The sequence below is a fragment of the Dendropsophus ebraccatus genome, chromosome 15 (genome assembly GCF_027789765.1).
Source record: "Dendropsophus ebraccatus isolate aDenEbr1 chromosome 15, aDenEbr1.pat, whole genome shotgun sequence".
NCBI classification, from domain to species: domain Eukaryota; kingdom Metazoa; phylum Chordata; class Amphibia; order Anura; family Hylidae; genus Dendropsophus; species Dendropsophus ebraccatus.
This window is the reverse complement of record NC_091468.1, coordinates 61,966,686-61,992,373: the sequence shown is the minus strand read 5'-3', so window position 1 is coordinate 61,992,373 and position 25,688 is coordinate 61,966,686. Positions and strand designations below refer to the sequence as shown.

General features: G+C 45.8%; 1 protein-coding gene across 1 annotated transcript in view; it reads right to left on the bottom strand.

The window, feature by feature from the left end:
• LOC138774030 (oocyte zinc finger protein XlCOF8.4-like) overlaps positions 1-24,993 on the bottom strand; it is a 37,534-nt gene extending 12,541 nt beyond the window's left edge. Inside the window, exons 1-14 of the mRNA XM_069954573.1 lie at positions 24,936-24,993; positions 21,328-21,412; positions 21,048-21,215; positions 20,831-20,959; positions 18,499-18,666; positions 18,287-18,410; positions 18,094-18,191; positions 17,564-17,621; positions 15,539-16,217; positions 2,415-2,496; positions 2,135-2,302; positions 1,923-2,046; positions 1,473-1,570; positions 1,039-1,093 (exon numbers count right to left, since the gene is read on the bottom strand). Of these exons, the coding sequence (XP_069810674.1) occupies positions 1,039-1,093; positions 1,473-1,570; positions 1,923-2,046; positions 2,135-2,302; positions 2,415-2,496; positions 15,539-16,217; positions 17,564-17,621; positions 18,094-18,191; positions 18,287-18,410; positions 18,499-18,666; positions 20,831-20,959; positions 21,048-21,215; positions 21,328-21,412; positions 24,936-24,943 (2,044 nt within the window). The 5' untranslated portion in view covers positions 24,944-24,993. The remainder of the gene's footprint in view (positions 1-1,038; positions 1,094-1,472; positions 1,571-1,922; positions 2,047-2,134; positions 2,303-2,414; positions 2,497-15,538; positions 16,218-17,563; positions 17,622-18,093; positions 18,192-18,286; positions 18,411-18,498; positions 18,667-20,830; positions 20,960-21,047; positions 21,216-21,327; positions 21,413-24,935) is intronic.
• Positions 24,994-25,688: the final 695 nt, after the last annotated feature.

The following is a 25,688-nucleotide window of genomic DNA, read 5'->3' as shown; positions in this document are numbered from 1 at the left end:
GCTGACACAATTCTGTACTGATGTAAGGGATTTATTGTTATCCAATATGTGCCATATTTTTCTGTAATGAATATTATATATGTGAATTAGTGATCTGTACTGCTTTCTTGAGTTTATAGGTATTATGTCTGGAATTGATAGAATAAAATATTGTATTTTTAATGGGTTTCTAATTGTCCAACATAATTTTTTTTGCTTTGTAGGTGTTATGCATTTGGTTGAACACTTAACAATTATAGAGGATGCTTCATGCGGAATGAACCAGAATTTTTGCATCATTTTTCATATTGTATCACATGGTAGCAGGGCCAGTAATATGATGGAATACTTACCTGTCCTGCTCCTCCTACCACTGCATGTGGTCCATGGTCCTCCCAGCTTCTTTACATTTCCTATGACATTGTGCTCAGCCACTGACCTTCCCTGGCCAGTGATTGGCTGAATGGGGCAGATCCTGCATAGCTGTAAACCAGGAAGAAACTAAGAGGACCAGGGATTGGTGGGACTGCAATGGCGGGGAAGTGGGACAGGAGAGTATGTCTTTTATTATTTTGACAGCACTTAGGGCCCTTTAAAAAAATATTTTCCTCTCATCTGAATTATCCCATTAATAATTAAAGGGAACCTGTCACCCCCCGTGCCGGGGTGACAGGCTCCCGACCCCCGTTAGAGACCCCTATACTTACCTCATCCCGCCGGGTCCCGCTTCTGGATTCGGTCGGGTCCCGGAGATCTCAGCCGCTGCAGCCCGGCGCGCGCGCTGACAGATGAGTCCAACGCTCATAGAGAATGACGGAGCGCTGGACTCTCCTGTCATTCTCTATGGGTGTTGGACTCATCTCTCAGCGCGCGCGCCGGGCTGCAGCGGCTGAGATCTCCGGGACCCGACCGAATCCAGAAGCGGGACCCGGCGGGATGAGGTAAGTATAGGGGTCTCTAACGGGGGGTCGGGAGCCTGTCACCCCGGTACGGGGGGTGACAGGTTCCCTTTAAATTTATAATAAAACAGGATTTATAAAAAAAAAAAAAAAATCCTACCTTTCACTAACACTGTGGGTTTGTCGAGGCCAGTCATTGTTGCATCATCGTTTTCCTGCAAGGATCCCATAATTAACAGCATGAGATAAAGGAAAAGGAGGCCCAGATTACCTTCTATCCAGGTGACAGGTAAAAACAAGCAGCCAGCACTAAAAAGAGATAGGGGGAGATTTATCAAACTGGTGTAGAGTAGAACAGGCCCAGTTGCCCCTAACAACCAATCAGATTCCACCTTTCATTCCTCACAGATTCTTTGGAAAATGGAATCTGATAGGTTGCTAGGGGCAACTGGGCCTGTTTCACTGTACACCATGTTTGATAAATTTCCCACATTGAGTGTACAGTACACTCCTCTGCTGCTGCTGGAGGAGTCTAGTATACAGCTTCATTACATCAATCTATAGAGAATTTACAGGAATCTCCGCTCCATCTACCTGATGATCCAGGGGGACATGTTGCTGCTCCTCTTTACAATCCTGGGAATATAGAGGACGGTGACATCTCTCTGGTGGATTTCTCTGGCTGTCTCCATCTATAGGAAGTAACTAGAGATGAGCGAACCGGGTTCGGGTTTGAGTCGATCCGAACCCGAACGTTCAGCATTTGATTAGCTGGGGCTGCTGAACTTGGATAAAGCTCTAAGGTTGTCTGGAAAACATGGATACAGCCAATGACTATATCCATGTTTTCCACATAGCCTTAGGGCTTTATCCAACTTCAGCAGCCACCGCTAATCAAATGCCGAAAGTTCGGGTTCGGATCGACTCGAGCATGCTCCAGGTTTGCTCATCTCTAGAAGTAACACAGTGACTGAATACATTGTCTATATGTGATGATCAGATGATCTGTTCTCTCCTCTACAATCAGGGAAGGTCTCCTCTTACCCGGTGATGTGAGGGGCGGCTGATCCTCCATCATGACGTCCTTGTACAGATCCTTGTGTCCTTCTATATACTCCCACTCCTCCATGGAGAAATAGACAGTGACGTCCTGACACCTTATAGGAACCTGACACACACAATGATCCTGTCATCCTCCAGACACCTCCCTTGGTGTTACTGTATAATGTCCCAGCATTCCCAGCAGCATTGCTCACCTCTCCAGTCAGCAGCTCAGTGATCCTGGAGGTCAGTTCTAGAATCTTCTTCTCATGTATCAGTGATGGAGGTGGAGGATCTGTGATGGGGCTCTGGGTGCTGCTCCAGCCTCCGGAAACAGAGGGCGCCACACACTCACCAGACGACTTCTTCACTACTGTGTAATCCTGTGTATGGTGAGACACTGATGACTACAGAGAGTCTAACAATCCGTCACCTTTCCAGTCATTTCCCTGTATTACTATTAGATATAAGAGTGACGTCATGTGAAGCTCTCACCTCTCCGGTTAGCCAGTAGATCATCTCTGAGGTGAGGTCTAATATCCTGGCAGCCATGTAATTCCTGTCGTCGTCCATCCTTTAGCTATGAAGGATCCTGAACCTCGGGAGTCAAGAAGGACCGAGTGAAAAATCCTATTTGGAAGAACACATTACATGTCGTGTAGTGTCAGGAATTATAAAGGATTACTGACAGCATACAGAGGTGACTTAGCTATAGGATATTATAGTATAATATGTAGTGTATACGTGGTTATACAGAAAACATACTGCAGTGTGCAGACCACTATACGTGTTATACCCCCCTTATTCCTTGTACTCAAATCCTTCCAAGACATTAGTAATCTACCCTGCAGGAAACTTATATTGTATCTTATATTGTGTGTTGTAAGTATTGTAAGTTCACTCATATGTACAGTACTATCATTTTGCTTGTCACACTGCTAAACCTACACCCACTGTAGTATTTTGAAAGAGCAAAAGGTTAAAACAGCTTTGTATCCGCTGCACCCTGTGATCACATATGAAAGTAGTAAGGAGTTTGGTCACATGACCTTCCCACAAGAAGCTTTAGAGGGAGAAGTCACCTGGGATCAACCTCTTTATACACAGGCCAATTTGGCAGATTATTACTTATCGTGTAATGAAGGAAACAATCAGCCAAAGAAACGACTGACCGCTATCTTTCAGCAAGTTGAGAAATGATTGGCTGCTGATAATTGTGTACAAAAAATTAAAATATGGAAACTTTATACATACCTGTCCACGCTCCCTGATGGCCTTTTAGCTTCTGACCGCAGACACTGCCAGAACTTCAGAGCTGACAGAACTGACAGGCCACTTAGCCAATCACTGGCCGAGACGTTATCTCATTGATTGGCTGAGCAGTCTGTCACTAGAAGCTTCCGAGGCAGCTCTTTAAAGTGGGAAAAAGTTAGAAGGTCATCCGGGAGCATGGACAGGCTGCACAGACATTTACCTCTGTCTCCTCCTCCAAGGGGCCATGAGGACAGTATAAGCGATAGATGGGGCTATGGGAGTAGTATGGTAATGAGGTAACAGTGTTATAGTATCCTCAGTTCTGTAGATAGGTGATTAGTATAAATGTTGTGATAACTCTAATTCTGGCCATTGGGGGTATTAAGCAGTGCTATAGGCATGGTAGCTCAGGTACGGTGCTGTTATCCAGTCACAGTATGGTGGTATCAGGTCTGGTATGGCAGTATTATCCAGTCACAGTATGGTGGTATCAGGTCTGGTATGGCAGTGATAACCAGTCACAGTATGGTGGTATCAGGTCTGGTATGGCAGTGATAACCAGTCACAGTATGGTGGTATCAGGTCTGGTATGGCGGTGATATCCAGTCACAGTATGGTGGCATCAGGTCTGGTATGGCAGTTATATCCAGTCACAGTATGGTGGTATCAGGTCTGGTATGGCAGTGATGTCTAGTCACAGTATGGTGGTATCAGGTCTGGCATGACAGTGATATCCAGTCACAGTATGGTGGTATCAGGTCTGGTATGGCAGTGATATCTAGTCACAGTATGGTGGTATCAGGTCTGGTATGGCAGTGATATCTAGTCACAATATGGTGGTATCAGGTCTGGTATGGCAGTGATATCTAGTCACAGTATGGTGGCATCAGGTCTGGTATGGCGGTGATATCCAGTCACAGTATGGTGGTATCAGGTCTGGTATGGCGGTGATATCCAGTCACAGTATGGTGGTATCAGGTCTGGTATGGCAGTGATATGTAGTCACAGTATGGTGGTATCAGGTCTGGCATGGCAGTGATATGTAGTCACAGTATAGTGGTATCAGGTCTGGTATGGCAGTGATATGTAGTCACAGTATAGTGGTATCAGGTCTGGTATGGCAGTGATATCCAGTCACAGTATGGTGGTATCAGGTCTGGTATGGTGGTGTTAAATTTGCATTGTCTGAAGCTATTACCTACCAGTCCTTTGATGAGAATCACTACAGACAATATGCAGATCATGCAGAAAAATAGATTCGAACAATGCATGTAGCCAAAACCATGCATCCATTTCTTCCCCAGTAGTCGTGTGCTGTTAGCAGGATTATTGGCCATACGCCTATTGGGTACTGCATGGGGGTTTGGTTGGAACTGCATTTGGTGACGCAAATGTGAGAACATAGACAAACACTGATCAATATGATTGTTTATAAAGTAGTAAATCATGATGATAATTGGTGAGTGAAAAAGGACTGTCTTCGGATTCAGTGCAGGAGCTATAAATACAGCCCTAGATGTAGGTGTACGCAGGTCCCCTCTCCTCTGCCGTACTTGCAGGTACACTTAGGGGGGTGGGGCAGAGTCAGAGTTCCAGGCACCATTATAGAGGACTGACCAGGCATTTCGGGGAAGGGGGGCCCATTGGAAAGTTTGCTATGGGGCCCAGCCATTTCTAGTTACGCCCCTGTACAGTGTATAGTACAGAGCTGTGGGTATATACAGTGTAGATCTGTCTGCATAATGTGTACAATGCAGAGCTGTGTGTGTATATAGAGTACACTATAGAGCTGTTTGTGTATATAGTGTATGATGTGGAGCTGTGTGTATATAATGTGTATGGTACAGAGCTGTGTGTGTATATAGTGTACACTGCAGAGCTGTGTATATACAGTGTACAGTGCAGAGCTGTGTGTATATACAGTGTACAGTGCAGAGCTGTGTGTGTATATATATAGTGTACAGTGCAGAGCTGTGTGTGTATATACACAGTGTATGGTGCAGAGCCGTGTGTGTATACAGTGTAGGGTGCAGAGCTGTGTGTGTATATACAGTATACAGTGCAGAGCTGTGTGTATATACAGTATACGGTGCAGAGCTGTGTGTGTATATACAGTATACAGTGCAGAGCTGTGTGTATATACAGTATACGGTGCAGAGCTGTGTGTATATACAGTATACGGTGCAGAGCTGTGTGTTTATACAGTGTACAGTGCAGAGCTGTGTGTATATATAGTGTACAGTGCAGAGCTGTGTGTGTATATACAGTATACGGTGCAGAGCTGTGTGTGTCTACAGTGTACAGTGCAGAGCTGTGTGTATATATAGTGTACAGTGCAGAGCTGTGTGTGTATATACAGTATACGGTGCAGAGCCGTGTGTGTCTACAGTGTACAGTGCAGAGCTGTGTGTATATATAGTGTACAGTGCAGAGCTGTGTGTGTATATACAGTATACGGTGCAGAGCTGTGTATATATACAGTGTACAGTGCAGAGCTGTGTGTATATATAGTGTACAGTGCAGAGCTGTGTGTATATATAGTGTACAGTGCAGAGCTGTGTGTGTATATACAGTATACGGTGCAGAGCTGTGTATATATACAGTGTACAGTGCAGAGCTGTGTGTATATATAGTGTACAGTGCAGAGCTGTGTGTATATGTAGTGTACAGTGCAGAGCTGTGTGTGTATACAGTGTACGGTGCAGAGCTGTGTGTGTATACAGTGTACAGTGCAGAGCTGTGTGTATATATAGTGTACAGTGCAGAGCTGTGTGTATATATAGTGTACAGTGCAGAGCTGTGTGTGTATACAGTGTACGGTGCAGAGCTGTGTGTGTATACAGTGTACAGTGCAGAGCTGTGTGTATATAGAGTGTACAGTGCATAGCTGTGTGTGTATATACAGTATACGGTGCAGAGCCGTGTGTGTCTACAGTGTACAGTGCAGAGCTGTGTGTATATATAGTGTACAGTGCAGAGCTGTGTGTGTATATACAGTATACGGTGCAGAGCCGTGTGTGTCTACAGTGTACAGTGCAGAGCTGTGTGTATATATAGTGTAGAGTGCAGAGCTGTGTGTGTATATACAGTATACGGTGCAGAGCTGTGTATATATACAGTGTACAGTGCAGAGCTGTGTGTGTATATACAGTATACGGTGCAGAGCTGTGTATATATACAGTGTACAGTGCAGAGCTGTGTGTATACAGTGTACAGTGCAGAGCTGTGTGTATATACAGTGTACAGTGCAGAGCTGTGTGTGTATATACAGTATACGGTGCAGAGCTGTGTGTGTATACAGTGTACAGTGCAGAGCTGTGTGTATATACAGTGTACGGTGCAGAGCTGTGTGTGTATACAGTGTACGGTGCAGAGCTGTGTGTGTATACAGTGTACGGTGCAGAGCTGTGTGTATATACAGTATACGGTGCAGAGCTGTGTGTGTATAAATCATTACCTGTTCATATAATTCAGAATCACAGGCAAACTCCTCCAAAAGAACAGTTAACATCTAGCATGGTCACATGATCATAACATCATGGAAGGTCCTTCAGCCCTGTAAAATTTAGCTTCTGCTCTCCTGTAATGCTGGGAGGCTCCGCCCCTTCCAGTGACATCATCAAGAGCCAATACTCTTCCTCCTGGTGTCTCCTCCTGCAGTCGCTCCAGTCTATACAGGTCAGAGAAGAGGAGAGAGAAGCTGCTGCAGGAACATTCTACAACTTTTGACAGATATACACGATCACCAGAGACCCTCACACAGAGTTATTCATGGAGTTTGTTTCTTGAGTTTGTTATGTTCGGAATGTTACCTTTATTACTGGTACGGCGCTCTGGAATCAGCATAGCTTCTGCTATCCTGTAAACCTGGGAGGTCCTATCTCTTCCAGTGACATCGCTCCTGCAGGAGACACCAGGTGGAATAAATAAGTTAAATTTTAGGCAAAATGTTTTAGGCAAAAAAAAGTCTCACATAGATTCTTGCAGATTTTTTTGTCGTCTGAAAAAATTTACAACAGTTTAACTTCAAAGTGAATTTCTTGTAAGTATGAAAAAAAAACTACACCATAGTTTGAAAGAATAAAAATTCCAAATTATTATAATTTATTTTTAATTCACCCTTGAATCTGGAGCGCCGTACAATTAATAAGGGTAAGATACTGAATGTAACAAAATCAAAAAATAAACTACATGAATAAAGTAAATGTCAGACTGGTACAAGCGGAGTTGAAAAGGGTCCAAAACGGCATAGCTCTTCCTACCCTGGGTGGCTACTCTCTCTCCTTATCCTGATAACTAAGGATACCTGCACACGGAATCATCCACCCAAAGAATTGACAAGTTGAAGGTGGCAGGAGGTGGTCAGGGTCTGAATGTGCAGCTTAAAACAGGGTGGAATCAAAAGTGACTCCAAGGCAGCAGATTTGAGGCATGGGGGACAGAGTGTTGGTGGGGAAAGCCTGATTGCAGTGGGTGTCCCACCACGAGTGTTACTAGTTTGTGCACCCCTCGCAAAAGCCTGTACTACAAGTAAATGTGGTATTGAAGTAGTACCTAAGTTTTACCACTAGATGTCGCTGTATGTTTGTCATCTGCGCACCAATAAGTGCTCTTTTCTTTTCTCCACCTATCTCTATTCTCCTTTCTTCTCTGCACTTTCTTCTCCACCACTCACTGGAGGTTTTACACATCCTGTAGGAAGTAGTCACAAGGGGAGAGGAAGTATACACCAACACTTAGTGAGTCTTATCCAAGTCTTGATAGAGAGAGGATGCAAGACTTGACGGTCCCTGCTGTGGCTTAGCTGGGCCCTGGCTCTGCCAGGTCCCCCACCAGTCCGGTGTAGTCTAGTCTGGTGTGTGGTAGTGGACAGATGTATGGGAAGCACAGAGACTCTTTTCTTCTCCAAAGCAACACCTAATCTTATTATGCAGTGCTAAGCCACCTAAGAGAGGACAAGTCAGAGATCACCCCAACGCCATGAACATCTTTAACAGTGAAGGACAGTATCCTAAAACAAGAGGAACTGATCCAGATAGAGTAAGTAGGCTTGTAGCAACTTTGCTCTATCTCGCAGCGCAGGTGTAACCAGGTAATTTGGCCACCCTGCTCAACTCAGGTAACAAGGGTGGGGCTTGTGTCACCCTAGAAGGACGGGTCACCCGAAATTGTAGGGCAACAGGTGGTACAGCGACAACAAAGGTCAAAACACGGGCACGAGTAGTCTTCTGTTTGCAAGTATTCTTCAGTATTCTACTTCTTCCAAAGTTCCGACAGAGCACACTTCTACCCTGGGTTGGGACTCTCAGCACAAACTCCTCTCTACTACTCTAAGTTCACTCTACTTCTCAGCACGCAACCAATTCAGCATGGCTCTTCTGCTCCTAAAGCTTTTAACGCAGATTGTGTCTAGTCAAGTCGAAAGTCCATTGTCAGCCGCTGTACTAAGTATTCCTGCAGTAAAGAAAATTTATGGTAATAGGACTCTTTCTGTGGGTGGCGGTACCAATAGGCCAGGTGGGTCACAACTCCACTCCGGAAAACTGTGATAAGTACCCAAGGGACCCCCTCACAGCCCGGCAGGTCACTGACCACAGGGGAAAGGGTATGGCCAGCCACCTTAAAATAAAAGCAGGTGTGCCCCTATATAGGTGTGCCCAACCGGCACTGGTGTCACAACAGTATAACCACCGGCTGAGCTATACTCCAACTAACCACCACACTAGTGGCGTCACACAGCACCATCTGGCAAGTGACCGGTCGACCATAGTGCCTCCACAGCAGGAGGTCGAACAGAGACTTGGATAAAAAGCGGGAGAACAGTTCCAGGCAGACATGTTGTTTGAGGAGTTTCAAGGCAAAAGGGTGACGTGAGATGGGGCAGTATCTGGACAAGGAGCAGGGTCAAGGGATGGCTTTTTAAGGATGGGTGTAATGGTTGCATGTTCATATGAAGAGGGAAAGTTAAAGAAAAGAGAGAAGTGAATGTTAGGTGGTTGTGGTCAGAGATAAGGAGAGGTATGCTAGTAAGGTCAGATATGGGACAGAGACGGGAAAGAATAAGGTCCAGTGTGTGACCCTTTTTATGAGTATAGTGGCCATAGAGGACCACCGCGTAAGGCTGAAGGAGGTTAGTGATAAGATTTTGGAGATGGCTGTTTGGGATGTATCGACACAGGTGTTGAAGTCGCCCATTATGATGGTGGGCATGTCTGTAGAGAGGAGAACTGGAGAACTAATAAAGTTACCTCTGTTCACTTCTGCACATCATACACTGACTAGCAGCTTTTCGAGGGGGAGCACATGATGACCAGGCTCCACCATATAAAATGATCTACCTAATCAGTAGTACCAGATGTGAAACAAGGGGCGAGTGAGGACTGGCAGAGTTAAAGTGACACTGTCACCCCCTTTGTGCATTCTCTACACGGGTGTAAAGGGTAAATTTACCAGTTTTCATACCTTATTTCATATCATACGTCATGGTGTTTGTTCAAGTAAAAAGTGTCCTTTTATCAACTGCAGATTGTATTAAGTGGGCGTGGCCTTCCGGCATTAGCTTTACTTCCATTAGCTTTGTTCCAATGGTCGGCGAGGAGTTTTTGCTAAATAAACTGAAATTTTTTCTCGCAGTGTCAGATACTATTTTAATGACTAGTGATGAGCGAATACTGTTTGATCGCATAGATATTCGATCGAATAGTAAGGTATTCGATCCTATCGAATAGTTCGCCGAATATTCGATAAATATTCGATGAGCGTTCTAATCCCCCTTCTTTGTTTTTTCCCTGTTTTTTTAGCCAATCAACATGCAGGGAGGCTGCCACAGCCCCTTGGTGTACATAGCATCGTGAGAAACAAGAATAACAATGATTGGATGGCATAGTCACATGACCCAATAACATATATACGTGTGTTCATCCAGTGCTACGTGCTGCTATGTCATACATAAATACACAGGGTGGTACAAGCAGGCTGCTGTGCTACTATAAGGAGCTCTGTTTACCAAGTGCTACATGCGACATAATACAGCCGTCCAGCTGTACCTATAAAATATTCATACACCCTTTAATAACCAGGTCATTCACCTGTATAACATCGACTTGTGACTTTATTACCGGCAATTTTGGGGTGTCAGATGCTTCCCCTGCTGTCCCAGTTGTATTCCAGTGGTGTTGGCATAATTTCCTGAAGTGTCATTGTGGACTTGGTGACCTCCAAATGGTCGAATAGATGTTTTTCAATAATCGAATACTTGTTCCCATAGACTTTAATGGGATTGAAAATTCGATCGAATATCAAATATTCGAATATTTCACTATTCGCTCATCACTATTAGGCTATGTTCACACTACGTAAATCTATGGCCGTAGTTCTCGCCGCAGAACTACAGCCGTAGATTTGCGGGGTGGAATATAGCATTATTTGCTATGGGATCCCGGCCGGAGCGTACACACATCGTATACGCTCTGGCCGGTTCCTATATGGCACCGCAAACAACTGACCAGTTGATTATTTGCAGACGGAATTCAATGAATTCCGCCCACAGTAGGACCTGTCAGTTCACACAGTGAAGCAAACGGCTCCGGCTGCTTGCTTCACTCTGTGCTATGGGAAGCTCTGATGCGGGCGCGCGCTGATGCGCCCGCATCAGAGCTCCACTGAGGAAAGATCATCCAGCCTTGATGATCCGGGCTGAGACCGGCCGTTCCGTGACCTGGCCGGAGTCACGGAACGGACGGTCTCATACGTAGTGTGAACATAGCCTTAATGACTATTGATACAACAAATGTATTGCTTCCCAGTGTAACAGTGCTCCCCCTGTGAATAGGGTGACTGGGGCAGACTGGGGGTGACTGAGAGGGACTGGGGGTGACAGGGGGACTGGGGCAGACTGAGGGTGACTGGGGCAGACTGGGGAGGACTGGGGGGGACTGAGGGGGACTGGGTTGATTGAAGCGGACTGGGGCAGACTGGGGGTGAAAAGTGGACTGTGGGTGACTGAGGGGGACTGGGGGTGACTGGGGGGGACTGAGGGTGACTGGGGGGGACTGAGGGGGACTGGGGGTGACTGAGGGAGACTGGAGCAGGAGTGCACATGCAGGTCCCTGGTCTCTGGAAGAGACAGCAGGGACTACAGAATAGTGTGATTACTGGAGCTGTACAGCGGGATCCGATCCGATCAGGACCCACAGCGCTCACCCTGCAGTCCCTGCTGCCTTCTCCAGAGACAGGGGAGTGGGATACTGTGTGTAAGGGGCGGGGGCAGACCAGCAGCTCCTGGAGGCCGCCCGTGCCACATGTCTTGAGACTGCACCGCCCCTCTCCGGACTGATCGGCCGGCCCGACACTGTCCCACACCGATTGCCCGTCCGCCCCACACTGTCCCGCGCCTCCTGCCCGTCTACCTCACACTGTCCCGCACCTCCTGCCTCACACTGTCCTGCGTCGACTGCCCGCCCGCCCCACACTGTACTGCCCCGCCCCCCGCCCGCAATGATTTTTTGTGAAAATCGAATTTACGATTTTCACAAAAAATCTAATCAATTCCAAAATTCTGGGTGAATTAATCAAATTGATTTGATTAAATCGCCCAGCCCTACACCCAGAAGCAATACATGCCAATAAAGAGGAGACTGAAGCCAGGGCACACCATAGGTTACACAGCCAAAGCAAGGATCAATGAAATAATCACCTCTATCATGGTCACTGACCTTTCTTATTCATCTCAGTTCTGTCTATTGTGGCCTTTAGTGCATAGAGCTTTCTATAAAGCGTATCTCTAATTCTGCTCAAATAGCTTAGGAGAGATGGCAAAAAATAGAATAGAACAGAATAGATAAAAATTACCCTGTTTTATTATAAGAGATGAGAGAACTTGCTGAAAGTTTGGGTTCCGCTGTCTGGAGAAGGTGGATGCAGCCCAAAAACTGTCTGAAAAACATGGACACAGCTTATATTTCCCAGGCCGTCCTCAGGCTGCGTCCACCTTCCCCAGACTGCGAAATTCAAATGCCGATCGAAAATTTGATTCTACTATCGATTCTCTGGGCATATTTTCGGTTAGATACCAGCATTCCCTGGTATTCAATACTTTATGATAAGCCGGGCAGCAGTGCGGCTTATCATAGAGTATACAGAAGACATGGCGGGAAGCGAGCTGAGGGACTGCATGTTCTCTGCGTGTCACCTCCACAGGCCGCCCTCCCTGCCTCCCGCTACAGCGGCGCTAACTTGAAATAGCTACCAAACAGCGATTACTTGTTCCGACTATGTAACTGTATAGATGATGCTGGCAGGGTCGGCTACTGTGTTACTGTGTGTAGCAGACCCCGGCTGCTAATGACTGCGGCCCGCGATACTACATTTAACCCTTCACAGGTGGCTGTGATGTGTACTATTGGGACCCCGCAATGTGAGTGTCTCTCTGCTAATAGAGTCTGACTTAGCCACACTCTACTAGCGGAGCACTGATTTTAGAGCTATGCAATGCTATAGCAATAATATATAACATTGCATAGCTTAGGGGCAGAGCAGGGTCGGTGGCTGGAGAGGGAGAGCAGCGTGGTCCAGAAGAGGAGTCCGGAGGAGATGGGGGGAGGACAGGAGGACATGGGGCCACTACACCTGGCAGCACTGTGATGTGGGGGGGGGGAGGCAGGCCTGGGCCATTAGGACACTCCTGATGTAGATATCAGCAATGTGGGGGGTGAACAGGGGGTCGGCCTGGCTCTCACTGGCAAGGGGGCTGTGTGGTTTTATATCGAAGGGACAGCAGGTCACTTGCCAGATTGTGATGTGTGACTCCATGCCAGAGGTGGTTGGTTGAGGCACACCTGGACCTTGGTTTGTTGTCACGTGACGCCAGTGCCTGGTGGCACACAGGTGTGATAGGTCGCCTGCTTTTGATGTAAAAGGCCAGTTGTACCCTTTTCCCCTGTGGTCAGTGCCCTGCTGGGTTGCTACTGGGTCCCTTGGGTTAGAGTGTTCACGGATGGCCAGAGTGGTGTAATGACCCTCCCGGATAGTAGGACCTGCCACCCACAGAAAGGGGAAGTGTCCCAAGGTTGCAGAGAATGCTGTGTAGGTGGATAGCGAATAATCAGAGTCCCTTTAATGTACCACCAGGTCTGTAGTGAGTGCAGCGTAGGATACAGTCGTGCTGACTGCGTTGCGTCTGGAGTAATACAAAGAAGCAGAGTAGTAGAGAGGAGGATGCTGTGAGAGTCTTAACCCATGTAGTACTGTGCTCTGCCGGGATGATATAGGATGAGGTAGAATTCTTTGAAGAAGAATACCTGTGTCCATGTATTCGCCTTGACTTTAGTCTTCACATTACCTTATGCCCACTAGCATTGGCTGAACCGTACTAATGGGTGACACAGGCCCCAGACCCTGTTGTCTGGGTTGAGCGGAATGCTGAGAATTTCCTGTTGACACCCGCGCTGCGAGACAGAGTTCCTAGGCTACTGTAACTTTGCTCTGTCCGGATCAGTTTCTAGCTCTGTGGCTGTAATGGAGACTCTCCTGCTCTGTGACACTCCTCGTTTCTCGGCGTGGGTTGAGGTTGTCTCTGGCTAGTCCTCTCTTAAGAGGGGTTTAACAGTGCATAGTGTTGTGTAGCATTATATGGGGTTCTAGCTAAGACTGATTTGAAGTACGGGGACCTGGCAGAGGGCCAGGGCACAAACAGGACCACTGTGGAGAGCTATCTAGCCTGCGTCCTTCCTCCACACTGTTCAGAACAAAAGACCTCCTTTACCCATGTGACTAACTTCCTCACTAGCATGTAAAGTGCGCTGTGAGTGGGTGAAGAATGCAACAGAAGAAATAAAAGAGATGAAAAAAACTAGACTTCCTAGTGGTAGACAGACTCTGGTGACACATAAACAAATAATCCTTTACAATCCTTCAGCTGTGCAGCTTCCATACACGCATACATAACACAGTGACATCTAGTGGCAAACTTTTGTACTACTTTCATCATCACAATAAAGAGAAGTACAGGCTTTTGCGAAGGGTATATACAACTGCAACACCCATAGTGGGATACCACAGCTGTAGTCTGCAGATTACTGATAGCTGAAGTCTGTGTTACATGACTACACCCCCATCACCCCTCTGATAGCTAAAGTGTTACATGACTACAACCCCATTATCCCCTGGATAGCTTAAATGTGTTGCATGACTACAACCCCCATCATCCCCCTGATAGCTGAAGTCAGTGTTACATGACTACAACCCCCTCATCCCCCTGATAGCTAAAGTGTTACATGACTACAACCCCATTATCCCCTGGATAGCTTAAATGTGTGTTGCATAACTACAACCCCCATCATCCCCCTGATAGCTGAAGTCAGTGTTACATGACTACAACCCCCTCATCCCCCTGATAGCTAAAGTGTTACATGACTACAATCCCCATTATCCCCCTTAATAGCTGAAGTGTGTGTTACATGACTATAACCCCCATCATACCCTGATCCCCATCATACCCTGATAGCTGGTGTGTTACATGACTACAACCCCCATCATCCCAATAGCTGAAGTGTTATTGTCCATACTATAAAATTATCACCCTCCTGATCACGCATGGTAAACAGTGCAGGCGCAGAAAGCCACCAAATTCTGTACCACATAAAAACCTGGTACTAAATAAAACTACAGATCACAGCGCAAAAAATGCTTCTCACCCCACAGCCAGACAGGCGGAAAGATAAAAAAGTGTTAAGAATCAGAGTAGGGCAATTTTTTAAAGCACCTTTATTTTAAATAATGTAAACTTTATTTTTAAAGTAATAAAATGAAAAGGAACATAAATTTGTTTATACTGATCGGGAAAAAAAAAGGTGGTATTGGTATCGAACTCAAAATTCTGGTATCGTGACATCACTAGTTCACTCACCTAACTCTAACTCCGATCAGTAAAAAAAAAATAAATAAATAAAAAGCTAGATAATACATACATACCATTTAAACATTTCCTACATTCAGGACATAAAATGACTTCTCCCATGTGTGAATTCTTTAATGTGAAATAAGATTTCATTTTCTTTTTGTAATTTTTTCCCTTCCCCCCCCCCCCCCCCCCCCATACTATACATAAAAACGGCCTCTTCCCTGTCTTAGATGATGCAGAACACCGGATCTATGGTTAAAACATTTTTCACATTCTAAACATGAAAGTGGCTTCCCTCCTGGGTGACTTCTAAAATGATAAACAAAGGCTGATATGTGCTCCAAATATGGATTCTCCTTGGTGTGACTTCTACGATACAAAAGGTGCTGTTTCTTTGTAAAACATTTCTCACGTTCAGGATAGAAACGGGCCTCTCCCCTGTGTCATTTTTCTTATGCTCTACTACATTTTTTTACCACATTTGCAACATGAAATTATTTTGTGAGTTCTTATATGTTTACCAAGATTTGCTTTGTGCCGAAAACACTTCCCACATTCGGGGCATGGAAACGGCCTCTCCCCAGTGTGAATTCTTTCATGTGACTTTAGATGTTCTTTCTTACTAAAACATTTCCCACATTCATTACATGCAAATGGTTTCTCCCCTGTGTGAATTTTTAGATGTTTAGCAAGACCCGATGAATAGGCAAAACATCTGCCACATTCTTTACATGAATACGGCTTCTCCCCTGTGTGGGTTCTTTGGTGTATAAGAAATTGTGAATTTTGAGTAAAACATTTCCCACAGACTGGACATGAATATAACTTCTCCCCTGTGTGGAGTCTCTGATGTAAAACAAGATTATATTTGCTAGTAAAAGTTTTTCCACATTCTGAACATACAAATGGTCCTTTATCTTTGTGAACTCTGTCACGCAAAGTTTTCCGTCCAGTTTTTTGTTCTCCAATCTGTGATGGATTAGATGAAGGTTCCTGGTGACCAGCGGTAGCACCGGATAGATCACTGATGTGGGGAGCTAGAGATACATTAGGAGTTATTGAATTAGCATGTGCAGTATTGTTATTTTTTCCTTCACAATGGGGAGATAAAAGAAGAAGATGCCCATGGGAGCCGATCATCTCACCTTCAAATGGAAAAAAATAAAAGGAGAGACAGAGAGGTAAAAATACAATATGTCACTGAATGTAACACTGGAGCAACAACAGCAATAGAGCTGTGCTGGGTTTAGGGGTGAGTACATTTTCTTTTGAGATTTTATATGGGTTCTAAGGGCTGCATTAGAAGGCCAGATATTTAGGAGCAAGTGAGAGCGGACCTGTCAGGTCAGCACTCAATTGCTCCTCATTCCTGGCTCGCTGTCTGTGCTATTACATGCACAGACCTTGAGGAAGGGGGGCACGCAGAGCATGCTGCTGCTGCCACCCCTGTTACATGGATCGCTACCGTGATTGATTTTTTAAAACATGCTTTAATACAACAATCAGCCGACATCGTGCATGTTGGCTGATTGTTGATTGTACACAGGACGATCATAATTTAAATTTGAACAATATAACGATTTTCTGATAGTCGTTCCGTATAATAGGGCCCATACTCTTACCTAACTTTTTAAACTTGACAGACAACCCCTTCAAAGGAGTATTCCCATCCGACAAATTTATCACCTTTCCACAATCGGCTAACTTTGTGCCAAGACAAAAGAGTAATGCAGAGAAGTCCAGATAAAGGATCTGTGATATTCAGGCCTTGTATGCTCTATAGGTACTTCCTGCATTACTCTTTGGTTTTCGTCCCCGGCCTGCTGACGTGATTCTGTACTGATGTAAGGGATTTATTGTTATCCAATTTTTTTTTTTCTGCCCTCTATGTGCCGTATTATTCTGTAAGGAATATTATATATGTGTGTCCCCTCACCAATGCTTCCTCCTGTTAATTTTGTGGATATTTCTTATGTTTGGAATTGATAAAATAGAATATTTTATTTTTAATATGTTTCCGATTGTCCAACATATTTTTTTGCTTTGTAGGTGTTATGCATTCGGTTGGACACTTAATGAACCAGAAGGGGTTTCCCATTTTTGCATAATTTTTCATATTGTATAATATGGTAGCAATGGCAGTAATACAATGTAATACTTACCTGTCCTGCTCCTTTCACCACTGCATGTGGTCCCTGGTCCTCTCAACTTCTTTACGTATCCTATAACATTGGGCTCAGCCACTGACTTTCCTTGGCCGATGATTGGCTGAATGGGGCAGATCCTGCATAGCTGTGAACCAGGAAGAAGCTAAGAGGGCCAGGGATTGGTGGGACTGCAGTGACGGGAAAGTGGGACAGGTGAGTATGTCTTTTATTATTTTGACAGCTCTCAGGGCCCTTTTAAAAAATATTTTCATCTCATTTCATTTATCACATTAATAATTAAATTTATAATAAAACAGGATTTATAAAAATAAAAAAATTCCTACCTTTCACTGACACTGATGTGGGTTTTTTAAGACCAGTCATTGTTGCATCATCGTTTTCCTGCAAGGATCCCATAATTAACAACATGAGATGAAGGAAAAGGAGGCCCAGATTACCTTCTATCAAGGTGACAGGTAAAAACAAGCAGCCAGCACTAAAAAGACATTGGGGGAGATTTATCAAACTGGTTTAAAGTAGAACAGGCCCAGTTGCCCCTAGCAACCAATTAGATTAAACATAATTCCTCACAGATTCTTTGGAAAATAAAAGGTGGCAGCTGATTGGTTGCTAGAGCCAAATCTACTTTACACCAGTTTGATAAATCTCCCCCATAGAGCATACAGTATACTCCTCTGCTGCTGGAGGAGTCTAGTATACAGCTTCATAACATCAATCTATAGAGCATGGGTCTCCAAACCGCGGCCCTTCAACTGTTGCGAAACTACAACTCCCATCATGCCTGGACAGCTGGAGGGCCGTAGTTTGGAGACTTATGCTATAGAGGATTTACAGGAATCTCAGCTCCATCTACCTGATGATCCAGGGGGACATGTTGCTGCTCCTCTTTACAATCCTGGGAATATAGAGGACGGGGACATCTCTCTGGTGGGTTTCTCTGGCTGTCTTCATCTATAGGAAGTAACACAGTGACTGAATACATTGTCTATATGTGATGATCAGATGATCTGTTCTCTCCTCTACAATCAGGGAAGGTCTCCTCTTACCCGGTGATGTGAGGGGCGGCTGATCCTCCATCATGACGTCCTTGTACAGATCCTTGTGTCCTTCTATATACTCCCACTCCTCCATGGAGAAATAGACAGTGACGTCCTGACACCTTATAGGAACCTGACACACACAATGATCCCGTCATCCTCCAGACACCTCCCTTGGTGTTACTGTATAATGTCCCAGCATTCCCAGCAGCATTGCTCACCTCTCCAGTCAGCAGCTCAGTGATCCTGGAGGTCAGTTCTAGAATCTTCTTCTCATGTATCGGTGATAGAGGTGGAGGATCTGTGATGGGGCTCTGGGTGCTGCTCCGGCCTCCTGACACAGGGGGCGCCACACACTCACCAGACGACTTCTTCACTACTGTGTAATCCTGTGTATGGTGGGACATTGATGACTATGGAGAGTCTAGAGATTCTCTCTGAGAACAATTAGGTTGGGTAGTGATGATATACTGACAGCCAAAAAAAGTATAAAGTGTATGGGGACCTTACAGACACTATTACACCAGCCGATCTAGAGAAGCAAGCGAGCGTTGACCTGTTAGATCAGCGCTCGCTTACTACTCGTTCCCCCCTCACTTATGGGGCTATTACACATGCCGACAGCAAGTGGGCAAGAGCGAGGGGCCGCAGCGAGCTGCCAGGAAGCCCATAGATTGTCCGGGGAGCCCATAGGGGATAGCAGCCGTTCTAGTTTTTTTCCAACATGTTGAAAGACAAGGATCAGCCGACATCATGCAGGAGTTTTAAAGAAGTCCTGCAAAAATTTTTATTTAAGTATTGTATTCCCCCCCCCAAGTTATACAAATCCCCAATATACACTTATTACGTGAAATGCTTATAAAGTGCTTTTTTTCACTGCACTTACTACTGCATCAAGGCTTCACTTCCTGGATAACATGGTGATGTCACTTCCTGGATAACATGGTGATGTCACTTCCTGGATAACATGTGATGTCACTTCCTGGACAACATGGTGGTGTCAAGACCCGATTGCCAGAGTTGTGGGGGCATTGGCTGATGGAGAGGATGATGGCAGAGGGATGCTCAGTGTCCCTCCAGTGCCCTGTGTCCCTCAGTGTCCCCCTGCCACAAGGCAGGGACAAGGAGTTTTGGTGCCCTAGGCAGAGAAGGCAAATGACCCCCTATCCCCCCCCCCCCCGGTGTATAGCCCCCACATAGTGTATAGTCTCCACACCACCACATAGTGTATAGCAGGGGTCCCCAAACTTTTTACACAGGGGGCCAGTTCACTGTCCGTCAGAGCGGTGGAGGGCCGGACTATATACTGCTGCAATATCTGGTCCACAGGGAGCTGTGGCTGCTGGAGGATGACACTGTCTCTGCCTATGAGGAGGAGGTGTAGTGGAGGACCATACAGCACATCTGTCTCTGGTCCGCGGGAGAAGCATTAGGGGTGGCTTAGGATGATTGAGTTGTAGTTCTACCACAGCCACACTGGAGCATGCTGAAAGTTGTAGTTCTACCACAGCCACACAGGAGCATGCTGGGAGTTGTAGTTCTACCACAGCCACACAGGAGCATGCTAGGTGTTGTAGTATTACCACAGTTACACAGGAGCATCCTGGGAGCTGTGGTATTACCACAGCCACACAGGATCATGCTGGGAGCTGTGGTTCTACCTCTATCACACAGGAGCATGCTGGGAGCTGTAGTTCTACCTCTGTCACACAGGAGCATGCTGGGAGCTGTAGTTTTACCTCAGCCACACATGAGCACTAACACACACACACACTCCATCAGTATACATATTCCACTAACACCCCCCCACACACAGATACATACATATACTCACCCATACAGTAGTAGCAGTGGAGATTGACACTGTCTCTGAGCGGAGGATCAGACTCCTCATCTGTTAGGAGGAGGGTGGGGGGCGGGGGTTGGGGCATCTTCCACTCCCCTCTCCTGATTGGCTTCAAAGGTCATGTGACATTAATGAGAAGCTTTTCTTCAGCTCCGGAGCCAAGCAGAAGCGAGGAGGAGGAGAGCAGGTCCTGCCGTTGCGGGGCTGGAGCCTTCAGCAGCTGCAGGGCAGAGCAGGGAAGTGATGCTGCTGCGTGTTTGGTCAGGTGGGGGGATTTTTACTTAAAGCTACATTGCGCCCCCTGTAATTCAGCAGGAGATGGCGCCCTAGGCCATCGCCTACCCTGGCCTACCCTTTGTCCCGGCCCTGCCATCATCCTCTTCAGCAGCCACAGCCTGCACAGCTCTGGAAGTTGGATCATGACATCACCATGTTATACAGTAAGTGAAGCCTTGATGCAGTAGTAAGTGCAGGGGAAAAAAGCACTTTATAAGCATTTCCTGTAATAAGTGTATATTAGGGATTTGTATAACTTTTGGGAGGCAATACAATACTTTAATAAAATTTTTCACCGGACTTCTCCTTTAAACCAAGCGATTAACAGCTGATAATAGCTTGGTGTAATAGGGCCTTAGGAATCCTTCACCATTTTAGTTATTTCCTGTAATATTAATAGAGATAAGAGTGACGTCATGTGAAGCTCTCACCTCTCCGGTTATCAGCTGGATTATCTCTAAGGTCATATCTAATGGCTCCTTCCGATCCTTGCGTCCTTCTATATACTCCCACTCCTTCATGGAGAAATAGACAGTGACGTCCTGACACCTTATAGGAACCTGACACACACAATGATCCCGTCATCCTCCAGACACCTCCCTTGGTGTTACTGTATAATGTCCCAGCATTCCCAGCAGCATTGCTCACCTCTCCAGTCAGCAGCTCAGTGATCCTGGAGGTCAGTTCTAGAATCTTCTTCTCATCTATCAGTGATGGAGGTGGAGGATCTGTGATGGGGCTCTGGGTGCTGCTCCAGCCTCCGGACACAGGGGGCGCCACACACTCACCAGACGACTTCTTCACTACTGTGTAATCCTGTGTATGGTGAGACATTGATGACTATGGATAGTCTAACAATCCGTCACCTTTCCAGTCATTTACCCGGTCTATCAATAGGGATGACAGTGACGTCATGTGAAGCTCTCACCTCTCCGGTTATCCAGTATATCATCTCTGAGGTGAGGTCTAATATCCTGGCAGCCATGTAATTCCTGTCGTCGTCCATCCTGAACCTCAGGAATCAAGAACGACCGATTGAAAAATCCTATTTGTAAGAACATATTACATGTCGTGTAGTGTCAGGAACTATAAAGGATTACTGACAGCATATAGAGGTGACTTAGCTATAGGATATTATAGTATAATATGTAGTGTATACGTGGTTATACAGAAAACATACTGCAGTGTGCAGACCACTATACGTGTTATACCCCCCTTATTCCTAGTACACAAATCCTTCCAAGACATTAGTAATCTACCCTGCAGGAAACCCTCTCCCACCATCTGACAACATTGTCTATCATTCTGCAGTGTCCCAATACCTGTTCTCCCAGGTACTATAGTTGTCGTGTGGTTGAGAAACATCTTGCTGAGAATCTTACATTGTGTCTGTGTATTGTAAGTTCACTTGTATATACAGTGGTCCCTCAACATACAACACTAATCATACCTCCCAACTGTCCCGGATTCTGCGGGACAGTCCCGTTTTCAGGGTGCTGTCCCGCGATCCCGGAACGGCACCCAGTGTCCCGCATTATATGTGGCCCCACCAAAAAAAACAATAAACCAGTAACTCACCTGTCCGCCGGCCCCAGCAGCTCCTCTCCCGGCAGAGCGCGCACTCCCGTCATCATCCGGGGCGGGCAGCGGGGTATACAGACACTGACTGTGCCGGAAGTGACCTGCAGCCTCTGTCATGAATCACTTCCGGTACAGTCAGTGACTCTGTACCCCGCTGCCCACCCCGGAGGATTACGGGAGTGCGCGCTCTGCCGGGAGAGGAGCTGCTGGGACCGGCGGACAGGTGAGTTACTGGTTTATTGTTTTTCTGGTCGGGCCACACAAAGGGGAGGATTGGCTACTATGTGGGGCATATATGGGGGCATTGGCTACTATGTGGGCACTATATGGGGGCATTGGCTACTATGTGGGGCACTATATGGGAGCATTGGCTACTATGTGGGGCACTATATGGGGGCATTGGCTACTATGTGGGGCACTATATGGGGGCATTGGCTACTATGTGGGGCACTATATGGGGCATTGGCTACTATGTGGGGCACTATATGGGGGATTGGCTACTATGTGGGGCACTATATGGGGGGATTGGCTACTGTGTGGGGCACTATATGGGGGGATTGGCTACTATGTGGGGCACTATATGGGGGCATTGGCTACTATGTGGGGCACTATATGGGGGATTGGCTACTATGTGGGGCACTATATGGGGACATTGTCTACTATGTGGGGCACTATATGGGGACATTGGCTACTATGTGGGGCACTATATGGGGGCATTGGCTACTATGTGGGGCACTATATGGGGCATTGGATACTATGTGGGGCGCTATATGGGGGATTGGCTACTATGTGGGGCACTAAAAATGGGGCATTGGATACTATATAGGGCATTTTTTGGGGGATTGGATACTGTATAGGGCACTATTCAGTCAGCAGCATGTGGTGACTGTAGGGGCATGGCTATGGAGGGTCGCTATGGGTGCGTGGCTATGGAGGGTCACTATGGGGGCGTGGCTATGGGGACCGCAGCGCACATGTCCCTCTTTGCTCTTTGCAAAAGTTGGGAGGTATGTTAATTGATTCCAGGACGACCATTGTATGTTGGAAATATTGTATGTTGAGACCAAAACTCTACAGGAAAACTGGCAATTGGTTCTGAATCCACTAAAATGTCATCCGAAAATGAGAAAAAATAAGATTTAAAGGAAAATAAGCAGATGATTTATATGGATAAAGCAAGTCCTTAAGGCTCTACTACACAGAACGATTATTGGCCATATTCCGCACTGCAGCGGTCACAAGAGGCCGTTCTCCCCTTGTCCTGGCGCTGGCGCTCGTGACGTCATTCGAGTGCCAAAACCAGAGACAGGACAGAGCGGCCTCTTGTGACTGCTGCGGTCACAAGAGTGACTGACAGGGAGGGAGCCAATGGCGCAGAGGGGAGCAGCGCAGCTCAGCATACAGGTATACTGAGCTGCAGCAGGGGTCCGGACAGCTAGTCTGCCAGTTGAGGACCCCTGCTCTATAAAATCACTACTAGACAGCCAACCAGTGCATGTACTTCAGTAATACTGAGTTTTACCAGTAAAATGGCCATTTTTATTGGTTGATCATCTAGTTATTTACATGTTCCGCAGATCCTGACTGTCTGTAGCATTGTATGTTGAGTCTGGTCTCAAGTTATGATGAAAATATTGTATCTTGAGGCCATTGTAAGGTGAGGGATCACTGTACTATCATTTTGCTTGTCACACTGCTAAACCTACATCCACTGTAATATTTTGAAAGAGCTAAAGGATAAAGCTGTTCTGCAGAGCTGTGTGTATATACAGTGTACAGAGCAGAGATGTGTGTATATATAGTGTACGGAGCAGAGCTGTGTGTATATATATATATATATATATATATATATATAGTGTACTTAGCAGAGCTGTGTGTGTATATAGTGTACTTAGCAGAGCTGTGTATATATATATATATATATATATATATATATATATATATATATATAGTGTATGGAGCAGAGATGTGTGTATATAAAGTGTACGGAGCAGAGCTGTGTGTATATATATAGTGTACGGTGCAAAGCTGTGTGTGTATATAGTGTACTCTGCAGAGCTGTGTGTGTATATAGCGGGGGTCCTCAACTGGCGGATCGCGGCCAGAAATTGTACCTAATTTCAAAGGGCTAGTGAGAAAGAGAAAATGCCAGTTTTCCCACTAATAAGCGTCAATTTAACGACCTTTGTGAAAATTTAACAAATTTTACTACTGATGTTCAGCTCAGACCTTCACATAGACCCCGGTAAGTGGCCCTTCACTAAAAGTTGCAGTACAGTACAGTACGGTGCAGAGCTGTGAGTGTATACAGTGTATGGTGCAGAACTGTGTATGTATATAGTGTTCAATGCAGAGCTGTGTGTGTATGTAGTGTAGGGTACAGAGATGTGTGTGTATATACAGTGTACGGTGCAGAGATGTGTGTGTATATACAGTGTACGGTGCAGAGCTGTGTGTGTATATAGTGTACGGTGCAGAGCTGTTTGTGTATATAGTGTAGGGTGCAGAGCTGTGTGTATATATAGTGTACGGTGCAGAGCTGTGTGTGTATATAGTGTAGGGTGCAGAGCTGTGTGTATATATAGTGTACGGTGCAGAGCTGTGTGTGTATATAGTGTAGGGTGCAGAGCTGTGTGTATATATAGTGTACGGTACAGAGATGTGTGTGTATATATAGTGTAGGGTGCAGAGCTGTGTGTGTATATAGTGTACGGTGCAGAGCTGTGTGTGTATATAGTGTACGGTACAGAGATGTGTGTGTATATATAGTGTAGGGTGCAGAGCTGTGTGTGTATATAGTGTAGGGTACAGAGATGTGTGTATATAGTGTACAGTGCAGAGCTGTGTGTGTATATAGTATACGGTGCAGAGCTGTGTGTGTATATACAGTGTACAGTGCAGAGCTGTGTGTGTATATAGTGTACTGAGCAGAGCTGTGTGTGTATAAATCATTACCTGTTCATATAATTCAGAATCACAGGCAAACTCCTCCAAAAGCACACATGGTCACATGACCATGACATCAGCAAAGGTCCTTCAGCCCTGTAGAATTTAGCTTCTACTCTCCTGTAATGCTTGGAGGCTCCGCCCCTTCCAGTGACATCATCCCTATGAGCCAATACTCTTCCTCCTGGTGTCTCCTCCTGCAGTCGCTTCAGTCTATACAGGTCAGAGAAGAGGAGAGAGAAGCTGAAGGAACATTCTACAACTTTCTACGGTCACACAGAGTTATTCATGGAGTTTGTTTGTTTTCTTTTACTCTTTATTTAGAGCAACAGTAGGGACAAACAACAAGGCTCCAGAGCACCAGTATACATAATGAATTGCGCACCACAATAAACATGCGTAGATCAGAGCAGAATCATCAGATTGCACATTTGACATATAAAAAAAAACGAAACAATCAACCGTGAACATAGCACACCGGGCGTCATCGGCTCTCCCTGCGTCCCTCCGTGTTTTTCATATTTTAAGTAGGAAAGAACAGATAGGACCCGGGACCCCAAATAGCGAGGGAATCCCAGGAATGAACAGGGGAGTCAGTAGAATCAGAAGTGGAGAAAAACAACAAATGAAAGAGGGGAAACAAAGGGAAGAAAAAAATAAAGGGAGGGGGTAGTGGAGGGTAAAGGAGGGACAGGCAAGAAGGGGAAGGGAAAAAGGAAGGGAGGGGCTGTACTTCCCCCATCCTCACCAGGCAAACTCCAG